General features: G+C 49.2%; 1 protein-coding gene across 1 annotated transcript in view; it reads right to left on the bottom strand.

Annotated features, from left to right (window-relative positions):
* The window catches only part of LOC118265375 (protein nubbin), an 82,041-nt gene that overhangs the window by 23,053 nt on the left and 42,785 nt on the right, over positions 1–16,203 (bottom strand). Inside the window, 1 exon segment of the mRNA XM_035578210.2 lies at positions 13,607–13,666. Within this exon segment, the coding sequence (XP_035434103.2) occupies positions 13,607–13,666 (60 nt within the window).

Raw genomic sequence — 16,203 nt, 5'->3', positions numbered from 1 at the left:
TAATTAATATCGCTTTATTAGCAATGGAAATATCGATTTATGAAGATATTATCGCTTTGTGCCCGCCGCCTCCATCATCGAGCGCAGGCGCGCCACTACCGGCCGCCAGCGGACCGCGCGGGGCGCGTGCGCAGCGCCGCGGCGGCACTACGGCGACGGCGGTGGCATCTGCAATTCTGCACCCACTACACGTTAGGTGTCGGATAGCGGAATGAGACGCGCCACAGCCGGGACTCGAACCTCGGCAGCCAACGACTGGAGTGTGCAGACACAATAAACGCGTACAGTTCTTGCTCTATAGATATATATAAATGTATATTTTGTAATAATACTAACTAACTTACAGTCTCACTAAGATATAAACCGCAGCGAATTGAATCTCGATGCTGAAATACATTACGTGTATTGTGTGTCGTCTACAACGAAAATAATAATATTGTAATAAAATAACACCCCCGGGTGCTATACAGCTGATGGATGGAGCTTAGTCTAGGATTCTGCCGACCTCCTGCTGCACAACTAAGTGTGAATATTTCTTGTAACTCCGACACACTGTACAGTGTCTGAATGTGCGGCGGCCGCGCGCCAGGCACCTGTACGCATTGTCGGTACCGACAGGGGGATAAACCATTATATAGTAAGTTACCCAAATAAGGCCTATGCCCCAATAAAGCCTATTTTGAAAATTTCCCTCTTCCCGATTTCAAATGGTCGCCAAAGTTTGTAGAAGTGTGCATGCACATTACTTAACTAATTTGAGCACAGCAAGCAACCCGTGCCGCGAGTGTGTTGGAACCTCCAGTCGCAAACAATGACGACGTGGAGCGCACTTTAGTTTTTATAAAATTCGAGTAGCGTAAACTGTTAGTATTTTTATATGTATACGACGTGCCGTGTTTTGTCTGTATGACAATTATACATTTAGCCATCTCTTCACATAAGTGAAATAGCTATAATATCGGTGTATTTCATATAATCGTTGTTTTGTTTACCCATGTGCCATGCCCTAATAAAGTCTACAAAAAAAAAACATATAGGCCTTATTACGGCAGTTGTTTTTCAGTAATTTCATAGAAAACGGATCACCAGCTTCTGTCAAAAAGAAAGGCAATGGATTTTGCAAAAGATGGAAAACGCTGTTAAAATGGTAGAAAGGGGTAAACGGGGTGAATAGATACAGAAAAGGGGTGAATGGATACTGGGAAATTCTTCATAGTATCTATTTATCCTTCGAATTCTATTCACAATGTTTTACCCAGTAGGCTGCTGCAGCCAGATATAACTTCCAAAGAAGTACGCACCATCTAAAGAGTGGTTCGACTACACGAAAGCTAGGTCGGTCGCTAAATTGGCTACAGAACAAGAAGTTATTCTCATTCGTTTGACTGATGCTGGGGTACCGATGACTTCAAAGATGTTACTTGGGTATTACATGATGAGAAACTCGTTTGGCCTGATGTATAATGACCAAAATTAATTAATAAGATCTCATTACATTTATTATAAGCATTGACAAAGTTTTGTTATAATTAAGAAGTTGAATACTTACTAGTTTTTATTGAGGCCTTATTAAGACATAGGGTTCCCAATAAGGCCAAAGTGACACTTTAGTTATTTGTGTTTACAAAATTGTAATTTTTGTTTCTAAAGCCATTTTGATTCCATTATTACAAAGTTTAATAAATAAATATAAAATTTTGAAATTATCAGCCCATTGTCATTTTAAACCTACAAGCTAGGCGGTAATAAAAATAAGTTAGGCCTTATTTGGTTACCTTACCTTATATGTAAAATAACTAGCTGATACATGCTATACTATACGAAATAATGTGTTTATTCTAAAGTAAAAGTAGTCTTAGTTACTCCTTAGTACCTATTCCCGACAAAATCAGTCCAGCTATTGCAGAAATTAGCCAGAAGAAACAGACAAACAGACCAAAAATGTTGAAAAAATATTTCATATAGTCTATTATTATATATATATATGTATATATGAAATATATATATAATATATAGTATATATAATATATATATATATAGTAAAAAGCGGTCATTTCAATATTACAAACAGACACTCCAATTTTAATGATTAGTCTATATAAATATTGATGTAATTAAGCTCTCCATCGCAAACACCCGTAGCGACGTGCCCCAACCAGCAGGAGTAGACCAACGTCCACTGCAGCACTAGCGCCACACGCGAGTATACCGCGGGGACAAACTAACGTACACATGTACACTGCAAGCTGTGTGTGTACATGTCGGGCCCGTGCAGGCGCTGCGGCACAGTGGTGGCTGGGAGCACTCCCGGCGTGCGGTGCAAGGTTCGATGCTCGGCGGCGAGCAGCGGTCGGTGCGCGACTTACTTTAATTTGTTATCTTAATTTATTAATCGGCTCGGGGTCGCCGCACTCTCTCGTGCGCACAGCGCCGACATCACGCGGCGAACAAAAAGCTGCGCATACACATCGGCCAGCGTGTACTCAATACTTGTTTCCAGTTTACATGAGATGAGTCGCGCGGCCCGGCGGCCCGGCGGCCCGGCGGGGACCCGGCCCTGTACTGCGACTATAGTGTTACTTTCGCCAAAAAGAACGTCATGCGAGTAGTCAGTCGTCCACGTCCAGCTCCACCGAGCATTGAACGTGCAGACTACACCGACAGGAGAGTGGAGACTGCAACAGTGACGGATTGTGCTCGGATCCAAATAATTATATATTACACACACAGCAGTGTCCCCGCGGGCGCAGTGTCCCGGCACTGCGGCCGTGTCGCGCCGGGCGGCGGCGTGAGTCTGCGTTCCCGCTCTGCGTTTTATCTCAGTCATCAGTAGTGATACTAATAGAGTTGCCGAGACGTGAGTTTCTTATTAGAAACCATATCAATCAGAATCAGGAGCATTATATTAGATTATCTACACGACAACGTGCCAATAAGAATTGCTATTCCAATAGGCAGCGAGTGCGGTGCGCACGCGCACACACCGCGCGGCGTGCGTTTATGTCCTTTGTACGAGCAGCGCGCACGGAGCCGCGTGGTGTAGGCCTTAGCCGCGCACTGTACAGACTAGCAGACGCCGCCAAGTTAGTTGTATTAGGAATTTGAATAGTTCGTGGTGAGGTGCTGGTCGTACGTAATGTTGATGTATTTCCACTTGGAGCCGGTACCTCGGTGCACGTGTGGGTCTGATTGGAATCTCACCAATAAGAATAGTCGAGTAATAATAAGTAGTGCTACGACTGCTGATCAGTGGCGCATTACTGTGTGTTTGTGTCTTTCCTGTAAGAGGACAGCTTCATAAGACACACAGACGATCTAAACAATATAATTATATTTTCCAACAAATCACGTAGTCACACAGTTTTAAACTAGATGGCGCTACTAGTGCCATTGACAATGTAAACAATAATATGGTGAGCCTATTGTCTGTATGACTGGCCGACCACTTGGCCAGGAACCAGGTGCCTGACCCAGCAAAAGAAACCTCACACTGTAATGGAGCACCCATATTCGTAATTAGTCAGCTTACAGCCTGTCTGTTCCCATCAATACGCCCCCCCCCTCCTCTCCCTCCTCCTCTCCCGCAGTCGTCCGGTGCGTGTTTGTTTGTTTATCACACCGTCATTACGTTTAATTAGCGGTCGGCGTGTCCGCTGTAATCATCGCGGCCGGCACCACGCCGCCGCGCCGCCTCACTTGCCACCGATGTGTATGCACGCCAACGACAACGACCCATACTCAATCTTAAGCCTAGAGCATAAGGTGTTAATCTCAATGGCACCACGGCGAGCTGCAGTGGGAAGGAATTGTTTAGCCAAAACAATGGCACGGATTAGAGCTCGCACTGCGGTCATTTGAATATGGAATGTGTCAGTAATTAACAGGCAGAGCCGCATGGCCGAGCTAATTGACACGTGTCAAGTAGCGAGACTAGTGCGCGACCGCGGCGTCGTCCGCAGCCGCAGCTAATGAGCAGCTCCCGCCGCGCTGCTGGCCGGCACTATCGTTGGCGAGAGAAAGGCATCGTCGTATCGTTGTAGTACGGAGGGACCGGCGAGTCGCAGCGGCTGGATACTGATCAATAAACAAGCACTAACGGTTCATTGCGCGGTTTTAACAAGCGGATGGCTCGCCGAGCAGTGCGTAGGCAGCAGTCGATGCGACAGACACAGACTGAGCGGGATCTAAGGTTAGTAACGTAAAGCGTGCAGCATCGTTCAGGCCGCGCGGGGCCCGTGGTAGAGGCGCGGCGGGGCGCCCACGCACACCCTGCCACCGCCGCCCAATGCACAGAAGGTGCACTGGATGCACTGGATGTCGTGTGGGAGTGGGTGTTCTGCGGCTTATTGCGGCGCCATTAGCGGCATCGGCGGCGCCGCGGGGCGCTGCGGTGCGCTGCGGGGCTCCATGCAAATCGTTCGCATTTCTCAGGCTGTCGACACGCCGCGTGCCTTAGACTCTGCAGCAGCCGCCTGGGCCAGCGTCACGCTACATAGCTACACCATACTGCCCCATGCTTATTGCATCCACGGAAAGTACAATAATTACGCTAACAGTGTTACAGCGACAGTGCCGCAGTGTGGAATGTTGTCAATCACTTGACTTGCCAAATATCGAGTCATGTCGGAGCGCCGGCCGTGGCGGGGCTGCACACTGCACAGGCTGCTCCAGCCGGCCCCGCTGTACTCACCTGCTCACCTCTCGAGTACTTGCCTAATTGAGGGTGTATGTAATATTATTATAGTTTATGTTGCACATTCATCCCATCATATTTCATCGATTTTTCGTAACTAAGTCACGAAATCCAATTGGATTAGATAAATGAGGATATGTCTTCTTTGAGATATTATCCATTCCTACTTGCTACTCGTGGATTTGTGAACACAATACAAAGCTCCCACAGAAGCGCATAGAGCGCACACGACTGTAACACCGACAGGTTGGCACGTGTGTGTGTGTGTGTGTAACGATATAGACGAGCACAAAATGGTACGACACCATTGCCGCCCCGAGCATAGAACAATAAATTAAAATAAAACGCGTTGTCAAGGAGTCGTCAACTCTCCGATTTTTTTTTCATTGAGATATTTTTATTGAATAAGAGGCAGACGAGCAGACGGATCACCTGATGGTAAGCGATCAGCGCCGCCCATTGACACCTACGTAACCAGAGGAGTCACAGGTGCGTTGCAGGCCTCTTAAAAACGAATACGATTTTTTCTTGAAGGTTGACGGTCGTGTTGGTTTGGAATTACCGCCGACGATGGCTCATTCCACAGTATTGCTGCAAGTGTCAAGTCGGTTTGAAATATCCCGAATCCCGACACTCAACAACACGCAACTACCGCAGTCGAGAGGAAAAAGCTGGTACTGGGCGCCCCGCCCGAAGATGCGAGCAGTATTCCACGTTGCTATCAAACAGCCATATCTATATATGTACATTGTACAACCATATCTATATATGGCTGTTTAACGTTTTTTTGTCCATTTGATACGTATTACGACAGATTAAGACATTGTAGCCCTACTACCGTCGCCGTCGGCCCACAGTGCAATAAAGTGGGGAAGAATTGGAAGTAGGCAACACAAGTACATTGTATGGATTTAGTAAAATGAGAAAATGTACGGAATATATCATTCTTGGGGGATTATGCGCATTGTGCATATAGTGCATTATTCTTTATGAAAAAGCCAAGGTTTCAGATGGAACAAAAATCGTGTAAACGTCGAGTCACGCGCGCCTTGATCAAAATTCACATACAAAACATATAGAGAGCCACAAAGTTTAGCGAGCAGTGAGCAGTGAGCGCACGGCCCACGGTACTGCGAGCGGAGAAGGCGCGCGCCACGCGACTCGATGCGAGTCCGAAGTGAAATCGTGTGTCAAAGCGAAGCGCATCAAAAAAATGGCCAGTTGATTGGGTTTTTACGGGTGAATTGGCGAGACCGCTAGGAATCTGAGCCGGGAGGCAGGCTCGGGACGAGAGGGGCGCGGGCGCGGGGCGCGGGGGAGGGCTGCAGGGACTCCGACACAATTTAAAATTCAGATAAGCGGAATAAATAGTGGCGCGCGGGGAATGTGCCGCCGCCATCACACACCCGCTTCACTGACACTCCATCCACTGCCGCCGCGGCCCGCGGACACTATTACACGTTGTGGAGACACGATGCACCACCTACTGACGCCACCCTGACTTTGTTATGGCCATAACAACAAGCGTCATACATATGTAGAGTCGGAACTCGCTTTTACTCAATATTAAATAAATGTACGTTTGAAGGTCACAAAATATTGAAGACTTGTTTCTAAACGCTTCAGTTTGCTTGTATTGACACCTTTAGAGGTTCTGATTGTTTGATGATGTGCCCAATTGAGTGACATTTGTAACACTGTATGTAGTACACTGTACTCCAGACTAGGGGCCCCCAGGAGTGGACTGGTGTCAGCCACAGCCGGCAGTGGCAGCAGGGCGCGGTGTGAGCGGCAGTGAGCACGTGTCGGGTGTCGGGCGGCGGGCGCGGCATTCGGAGCGGAACCGCGGCCGCACTCTGTGAGCTCATTACCGCGCGCCGGATAATTGAAAATGGCGAGCTCATTATAATATTTTACCTATTATTCATACACGTAATTTATTCTCAGTGTACTGCTTACACGTCGGTTAATTACAGCGGCACGCATGCGCAGGTCAATTTTAATGATTTTACTTAGTTTGACTGACACACTCGCCGCATGTTCTTGTAGCGTTGTGAGAACTGCAGCCGAACAGTTCAGTGACGTGAGCTATCTAGTGCATTTCACAGCTTTATTTATTTCATTTAGCATACCTATTACTTATTTCCTATGAATCCGCAAAAGACGTCCGATAACAAAGCGCAGAGAGCGTGACGTCACAGTGCGCGGTGTGGGTGTCAGTCCCCGTACATTAGTCAGTCGCCGCGTTTGCATGGCATTATGTTAATGCGAGCGATGAGGCTTCCGAGTGCCGCGGGGTGGCGGCTGCGGCTGCTAGTTATGATTCATCGCCAGCCGCCACCTCCTGGTAAATAAAACTTTCAGTCGTAATTAATAAACCTACGATACATTTCTTATTTTGAACGAATAAAATTATACAGTGGTGTACAGCGTGGTGCTACTCGTAGTATCGAGTGGCGATGTATCCAACACCCGCGTCCCGGGGGCCACGTAAACAGCGGACAGCGCATGTTTACGAGATGGCGGAATGTGACACACAGACAGCCGGGGACCACGACGTTTAGAAGGCGCCCCCCGAGACACACACACACACACACACGCGAGTGACACACAGACACGAGGCTGCAGCTAGACACTGCAAGCTGTAATACATTGTCAAGCGATTGTAATGACGAGCTGCACCACAAGAAAATAAAGATTTACCCAGCACCGAGGCAGTAGATATTATTATAATAAATTATGTCGCTTCCAACCAAGCCAAATGTTCTGTAACCGTTGGTCAGTTCAGCAGCCAACCAGTGGCTACTGTCTCGGCAATGAAACAACATTCCACCTGCGTACTGACAGCTATGCTTACTGTACATCAACAGTTGAATTTCCAAAAGCCAGAGAGCATACGACCGGCTGAGGTGCGCTACACTTTTTCATCCAATTTACGTAATAGTAATAAGTAAATTATAGAGAGCAATGAGCAGAGAGCGGTGCGCATGCGCAGTGACCGTCAACGTGCGAGCGCGGCCGGCGTAGTAGCCGCGGGTCGGCGCGGACTTATTACCATAATTCAGAAGTAATTTGTAAGGAACAATATGGGCGCAGGCGCACACCGCGCTGATCGATCGTATTTCCATGCGTCGAACGTTAACGACATTGGTCGGTTACGTGATCTGCCACGAAATATGTTCACAAACACGCAGCGCGCCATGATCGGATCACGTCCACTCATTAGCTCGCCACTGCACCCCGCTGCTAGACCACTGGGGGGAGCAGGGGGGGAGGGGCTCAGTGCACTCGTATAACGAGGGAATTATGATTAGTTTATGCATTTATTGTATGTTTATTGTTTGGACACAGAAGTACCGGAGAGGGATATGAGCCATATTTATCGTTAAAGTCAATTTTGAATAGTGGAGTAGTAGCGTGTTAGACGTGAGACTTCTGCGGGTAGTGCGTGAGTGTGCGCAGTGACCTTGACCGAGCGCGGGGCGGCGCGCGCGCAGGTGCCGGCGGCGCACGCGTCGCAAATATCAACACATGTCACTCACCCCCGACATCGGCCGGTCCCGTTGCTCTCACTTGGCTAACGATTACACAACTCCACTCTTGCCGCGGGAGAACCACCGTGCTGCACTGCAGGCAGAGCCGGGAGCCGGCAGACACGCCGCGCTACAAGTCCGTCGCATGTTCGTTCACATCACAGGTCCGACTGATGGACGATTTTTGTATTATTTCGTCTGGCTCAGTTAACTATATCCTCGACAGATTAAACGACGGCTGTAGTGTCTACATATACCATTTCTATCGGCAAATTATAATTTGACATCTTTCCGGTGAAAAATGACAGTATCTACATGTTAACATTTCCAATAGTTACTTTACCTCTCTTGGACAGAGAATAATATTATAATTTGTCTAAAAATAAAAATAAATTGTGCAACGTATGTAAAGTACTGCAGCCGCGGCGCTTGCGCATGCATCGGACTGTGGCCAGCTGACAGAGCCGTAAAATATGCTCTCTCAGCACCTCAGTCAGTGTATTGCTGTTACCAACATATAATTCTGACAATGATGTATTCGTCCGCCAACAGAAAGCAAGACGTGCACTGTAGTGTATGTAGTGTCTGTAGCGGCGCCAGCAGTAGTGTGCAGTAGGTGCCTGTCCGGGCGGCGGCCGGCGGACGGCAGCGGGCGCGCGGCTAGCGGGACCCTAACGTCCGCGCAGGTGCCGGTAACGGGACCTCGCGAAAGGTCACCCTCCGCCCGCCCCCGGCACCCCCTGCATAATATTATGTGGATCAAGTAGCACTCACTCGGAGCTGTGAGGTCGCGACCCGCGACTCGAACCCGCGTGTCCCGCGGCCTACGTTTCGCCAGGGTCGGTACCGCCGCCTGTCACCAGCCTCTACATGCACGTGTTAGACAAACTTTCTCCTCGCTTACTGGCGGCACTATAAAAATCGGAGTTGTTGTTGCGGATTGTGCAGCGAGGACCATTATGCAACGCGGCCCTCGCTGCTTGTTTCTATAAGTCTGTTCATTGTGCGGATAACGGCGCTGCGCGGGCGCACTAAAACGTTGCGTCGAGCGATTTTTACTTTTGTTTTGTTTTGTTTTTTAACGCTTCCTTCGGAGTTGGAGCAATAAATTAGAAAGTCGCGGCTCTCATTGTCACAGAACGAATGATTTTTTACAACAATCGCTTTCTCCTGCACGACTATTGTAATTGCTTTAACATTTTACCTAATTTGGAAAAAATATTGTGCACTGCTTACAAATGGTATCAAGTGCAAATAACTGTAAAATGTATTTCGCAACAATATAGCTACAATGAGGCAGACTGCTGGCACAATCACAATGGCGGAATCAGCCGCAGCTCGTGCGGAGTGCGGGGGTACCACGGTGCAGTAATGTGAGGACTCACCGGTGCTCATGCTGTGCCGAGCGCGGGGCTGGATGCGCGCGCGCAGCTCGCTCGGGGAGTGTAACTGCGTGCCCCACCGCGCGCTAGACCAGTCTAGGGCACATACATTATTCACCCTGCGATTAACGCAAAAACTCTAAATGTCAAGCGCTTTCCCCGCGGAGCGAGAGGGGGAGGGCTTGTAACGGTACCCGGCGGAGGGGTGGCGCGACCTTTACGTGTGTGTCACTGTCCCGGCCCGGCGTCGACCCGCCATACCTGCGGAGCGCAGAGCTCACCGGCGACCCTCGTCTACACTTACGGGGTCGTCAACGTGCTCACTGCTGGACAGCCACGAGCCACGAGCCAGGCCTGCGGGGGCGCGCAGTGCACGGACTGTTTAGGTTATTATTACTCAAATAACAATAACACCATTTTATAAATTATGCACTTCGTGACGAACTCCAATGTCCACGGACGCCGCGACACAGGGTCAGGAGAGTAGCTGACAATAACAGACAGATGATGTAGTAAAGCAAGTGTTTCGTATTGGGATACAGTTTGGAGTGATCAGTGCTGTATACTCGTAGGTCAATGTTGGCAAAACATGTAATTTGATTGCTACGGGAGGCCACATAGTTGCCAGGCAGTGTGACCGCGGCAGGCACAGTTTGTGCAGTTCGGGCGAGTATGTACATGACACCTGATATCTATTGGACAGTGAAACTCTCATTTTGGCAACTCTTTACATGGCCATATATTTGGGACCGACCGGATACACCACATTGTCCCACACACCGTGTATCGCAGAACTCCTCGAGCAGTACTACAGCTGCACTCACATTTACTTTATCCAATAATTCCTGATGTTGCTAGTCAGCCATCCTGCCAGGCACTATGCCAAATTCCGCGCTTAATCAGTAGATTCACTAGCACAAGGATTTGAATTCGCTATTTCAGTAGCTCAGTAGAAGAACTTGTATACCTACGTATAGTAGTGCTTAGCTTGTGGGTAATACATGCATGGCTCACAGCAGCAAGAAACAGTATATTTCCCCGGCTGAATATAGTTGATGCAACAACCACCGAATATTTGTAAGAGTAAGGATAATGCGTTTCCAAACTGCTCAACGAAACTACGAAGAGACAGAACTGCACTTTTTTATAGTTTCAGTAATTTCATCCCTATAGTGTGTGTGTGTGAGTTTGCCAGGCACACAGTAACAGCAAGCGTTACGTTAGTTCGTCCGCGGTATAAAATAGGACATGCAAGTGCCACACTATTAGCTCATTGCTGATTACACCGGGAGTGCGCGGGGCGGGGGCGCGGGGGCGCGGGGGCGCATGCAACAACAGTTAGCGACGTATATGGCGTGAGTCCGCTGCCTGCAGACGCGCCACTACTTTTTATTAGAGCATTCTTTGTCACTGTAAGGTAATATGTAAATACAGCAGCGATCGATAAGCTGCGCCCGCGCCGGTAATAATACAAGGTAACGCACGGGGCGCTTGATTCCTACACATTTGCATGCGCTTCGTCTACCTGCGCGTGCACATCTGCCTGCATTTTTTTCCCCGGCTCCGTCTGTCGAACAATCGCTCGCACATTTCTTTCTATTGCCATTAGTTTTTGCCGCCGCGCCGCCCGCGCCCCCTCACACGTGAATATGGTTTTTTCACAATACGTCGAGATTTATTGCAAATCGTGCATTAGAATGTGAGCCCCGGCGCGCGGCGCGCTCTACCTGTGCCCGACAGCTCGCCAGCCACTCGGTGCGCACGCGCAGTATGTCGTCCGAGGCGAGGAGCCCGTGTAGGTGGTGTGTGGCTGGTACAGTCAGTGCCCGACTCGAGCACTAGTTCTCCGGCAGCAGTGACAATGGTAGCCACTGTATCCCAGTACACATACGATCACCAGAAACAGGGCTGACAGACGGACGGACGGACAGGCGGACACTGTCGTGCCGGTGTTGAGAACTAGCTCAGAGCTAATTAAACAATAATATTCTGAGAATATTTTAACAATTTAAATGAGTAACGGTGTAACAATGCTAATTAATAACAAGAGATGTAATTAGCAACGATTTGAATGAGAAGCAAGAATACACGCGTTGGCTTTATTGTAACGGTTACTTAATGACTCGCCGCGCGCCACGCAGCGCCACGCAGCGCCACGCAGCGCCGTGCAGCGCCACGCAGCGCCGTGCAGCGCCATGCAGCGCCCTCCGACCCCTCGCCTCCGTCGCCTCCTGCAGGAACGGAGGCTTTGAGGCTTTGCACATACACTTGCTTCAGTGACGCAGATACCAAGCTCAGCTAGTAACGGCTATAGAAATTTGTACTTCCTATGTCAGACATCGCATTTGGAACGAGAACGCTCAGACAGATAGACAGGACCCACTGAGTCTGGAGAGCGGAGGACGGAGGGACACTATCAGTAAGTGAGGACAGCTGGTCAAGTCGCAGGTTATTGTGTAGACTCCGCCTGATACGCGCGATGTGATGTGTTACGTAACATTAGAACATAATGCGGCGGCCGCGGCCGCATTATGTTAATTCGACTAATTCGTGTAACATGGCAGTCGTATGGTAACCGTGTGCTTAACATTACGGTAACAATTAGCCGGCGGGCCAGGCAGGCCGCTACATCGCGCTCCACACAGCATCGCGCCTGCTGCTCGCTGCGTGGATAGCGAGGCGTCGGTAGTTAGTCCAGGATATAATTTATTGCAAAAGTAAAGTAATCCATACATTTTGTTATACTTAATCGCGTTTTAGATTAAATTATTATTATATATTAAATGAAATCCATTAATATTTGACTCGTTCATCGAACCCGGAACCATTGGCTTGACAGTCGCTTGCGAGCTGAGCGACAAGACAACAATTATCCAGTTAACCAATGACTAGTTCGTCAATACACGGCTACTATTGTATTAATGTCGGTGGCAGCGGCGCAGCTTATGTCAGCGCAGTGCGCAGGCGCGGTGCAAGCATGTGCCCGCTTTCGAGTGATTACATTTACATAGGAAATTACAGAGAGCTATGCCGAGCAGGCTGCCGGCTGCAGCCCCGGCCGAGGAATCCGCGCGCCGCCATTCATACCAATCCGTTAGCAATTCAAGTAGTTCATCCGTTTGGTTCACGATGTTTACTAGCGCAGACGCACGAGTACGCGCGGCACACGACTGCGGCGGCTTAGCTTCGACGTAAGCTACACACGTGAGTTTTAAATAAATCAACGTTCACGATGGCCAGTAAATGTTTCGAGTGATTAACGCCACAGAATTGGCTGTAACACCTTCTACGGCAGTCGGTGAGAGCTGGCGTTAGTCATCGGCCGCGGACCGCGGGGCACTCTCCTCCGGGGAGACAATACACAGTCTGTGAATAAACTGCCGTAAGGAGGATAACTCGACAAAAACTAGAATTACGAGCGCACACTGTGACAGATGGGAAATGTCGATGTCATCGCTAGCGTTTTTACTGCCCGAGATTTAAATAATGGGTAGATGTACAACACAAGCAGAAGCAGAAGCCTCACTGCACCACCCGCCGTAGGAACGATCGTGTTGCAGCGAGAGAATGTCCGCGTGGCAGCGTCGCTGTGGCCACGGATACCTGTGTGACACCCACATTGGAGTGCCGCGATTTTAGGAAACTGATTGGAGTGGACCTTTTGTTCTGCGTCACGCAGCGCGGGCGGCGCGGCTCGGGAGCGGGCACGCACAATGCGCTCTGAGTGCCGTGACGCACGCGCAACACAAAAACCTCGCACGGTCCTTACCTCGTCTCCACCGGCGAACGCTTTTTACGCGTCAGCCCATTCATCCCATAATTAACGCGATAAAAAACGGATCTAGACGAAAATTAGAAATGTTCCGGTGTCGCCGCGCAGGCGCACAAAAACTCATTCAGCTGTGAATTATATTAATTTAATTAAGTCGTCGTTTTGTCTCGCCGTGTGACTGCGGCGCGGCCCGTCGCTACCGGTGTTACATTGGAGCTTGACTTACCGTTCAGGTCCAGCACCATCTGTGTGTTGAAGAAGTGGCTGACGTCACCGCGACCCGACACTGAAACAATACGCAATACGTTAGTCACCAGCTCGCAGACACTGCAGTACATGGGCGCAGTGCTCCGGCGCCCTCCTCTACCTACTGGCCATCGCCTGCTGCTCGGTACGTTACGTGTTGGGTTTACATTCGATATGATGCGGCGACAACGAGCGACGTGACAATGCGCACCCACGCGCGTGTGTCCAGTGCGCGGCACGCAGCTGCCGTGCTCCATTGTCTGAACAAAGCCCGCATTGTGCACTGACCGGTGCAAAATCATCGGCTTTATAATGATGATTGTGCGCCAAACGAGTGGGCGGCCCGCGGTGCCGGGGGCGCCTGGACCTACTCGCGGTACCGATCTACCTCCGCCAAAATTGTTGTTGTAATATCCTACATTCTAAATTGTGCCACTACCGGGCATCGCCAATTACCAATAATTGAATTTATAAAATTGCTAGGCTTGTGTCTGATGGAACAGTAACGGTCTCGTATTCCCACAAAAAACAGTTTCAAACATTACATTCCATCGCAGCGGGTACCTGCTGGTCTGTAGGTCTAACGCGACTTATGATGTTTGCACTAATTTTGTTGTTAGTGAACATGGCGCTGGCCGTGGTCGGCGATGGGTGCCTACAAATATGGCGGTACGTTTAGTCAGTGCCAGTGGTGGTCGGAGGACACGTCCGCGGGACATGACCCGACTAGCGAGCACCCTCGCATGATTCAGCTCCCGCCGCGTGCTCGTGCGAGTTGTTTAACATATTGGCAGGAGTATTAGCGGAGGGGCTGGCGCCACTCGTGCGGACCACGACAGCGGCACGACATCGGCGGGAAATGGACCGTTCCTCGGACTGGTGTAATCACCTCCAATTGTCTCGCGCCGGGAGCACGAGCTACCTCGCGCGGATCGATACAACACTCGCCTGCTCGCCTACGACTCTCTGTGCCGCTTCTGTTTAAATGAAAGTTTTCCTCTCTGGAGCATTTAAAAGATAGGATCGCATTAAACCGTAAGTATAGGGCCGGCGACGTGGCTCCATTTCTATTTAAAGTGGGGTCAGTGCGTCCGCCATCGCTCACGCCGGGCGCAGTAAATCGGCCGCGTGAGTTACTGCGCCGCGCCGCACCGCGCGCCGTCCGTCCCGGGGGACCCGCCGCCGCTACTCCATAAATCGTCCCCATTTGGCTAACCCGCGAATCAAAGAAAGGTAATTCGCAATGTTTAAATCCAATTTGAAAGGAACGGGGGCGGCCGACCCGCCGACCCCATCGCACTTCCAATATTATTGTAATGTAACAAGCTATTAATATACCGCGGCACTCGCTCTCCAAGGAATAACTCCACTGGCGCTCGTACGAGTCCTGGTCGCATCGCGAGGAGCGACGTCTCTCAGTTGTTTACAGTCTGTAAGCTGTGACCAAATATTGTATTGTGTTGTATTTAGGCACATCTCCGCTATAAATACAAAGAACACTGTAGTTCGTAACTGTACTGGTGGTACTTTGTATTAACATCCTAAGCTACGCGCGGGGAACAAGTTGGGAGCTAGTCGTAAAGTACAATCGGAAGTATTGACATGTGCTGGTGTTTTAATTAATTCACTACGAGTATTACAAGTATTGGGCGGCGCACGATTCTTAAAATTCCGGGTATCAATTTATAGCACTTGATTGCCATACGTGTATCGGGACTCCTCCGACCACTGGTTGGGGGACATTGTACCCTGCCGACACGACCGCGGCGCGGCGGTGTACAGTACTACACTACACTACGTGGACACCTGCCACACTGATTGATAACGTACGGTACGTGTTACCTCTACTGCACCTATACCGTAAAGGGAAACCTCTTATGACTTAATTTAAACCACATATTTGTTATCATCTTGGCTGACAATATACGAAAAGTGCATTATTCTCTTTGAGCTAATTTGAACACTTTTTTCAAATACAGCATTATAACAGCCGCGCCGCATGTCCGTAATAAACATTCCTAGACAACCTACAACATTACAGCTTTTCTATGGCCAAGGAACATGAATCTGATCTGATCCCACAGAATGTAATACTTGATTAATTTCGTTATTAATTTTATTTGAAAATTTCATTTTTTTTTAATTTTCGGAGTTGTTGAGATATTTAGTTGTACTATGCTTCTGTGGACGAGTTCTACTTGTAGTTTCATTTAAATCATATGAGTGATCTCCATACTGTAAGTATAACTCATATAGCTACAATAATTATGTCCGCACTAGGTTTGTGATCGTATCGATGTAGCGAGCTTGTCCCGTATAAACCGACTCTGCTGCAAAACTAGCCAAATACAAAGATTGTGAGATTGAACGCACGCGGGTGATTACCAGTGCAAATGACATTAATGAGAGGCAGCGGCGACGATCATCGATGAAAGCGTTATTAAAATGCAAACATTTGTGTGTTTCACTGAGCCGAGCACGCTACCACGCGGTGACCACGCGGTGACCACGCGGTGACCACGACGCGGCCGACTGACGGAGCCGTGTCGGTACACCATCGAGGGTTCTAAGGACAGG

This window comes from Spodoptera frugiperda, chromosome 28, assembly GCF_023101765.2.
Source record: "Spodoptera frugiperda isolate SF20-4 chromosome 28, AGI-APGP_CSIRO_Sfru_2.0, whole genome shotgun sequence".
Classification (NCBI taxonomy): domain Eukaryota; kingdom Metazoa; phylum Arthropoda; class Insecta; order Lepidoptera; family Noctuidae; genus Spodoptera; species Spodoptera frugiperda.
The sequence above is the reverse complement of the archived record's forward strand: the minus strand, read 5'-3'. Positions and strand labels throughout refer to the sequence as shown.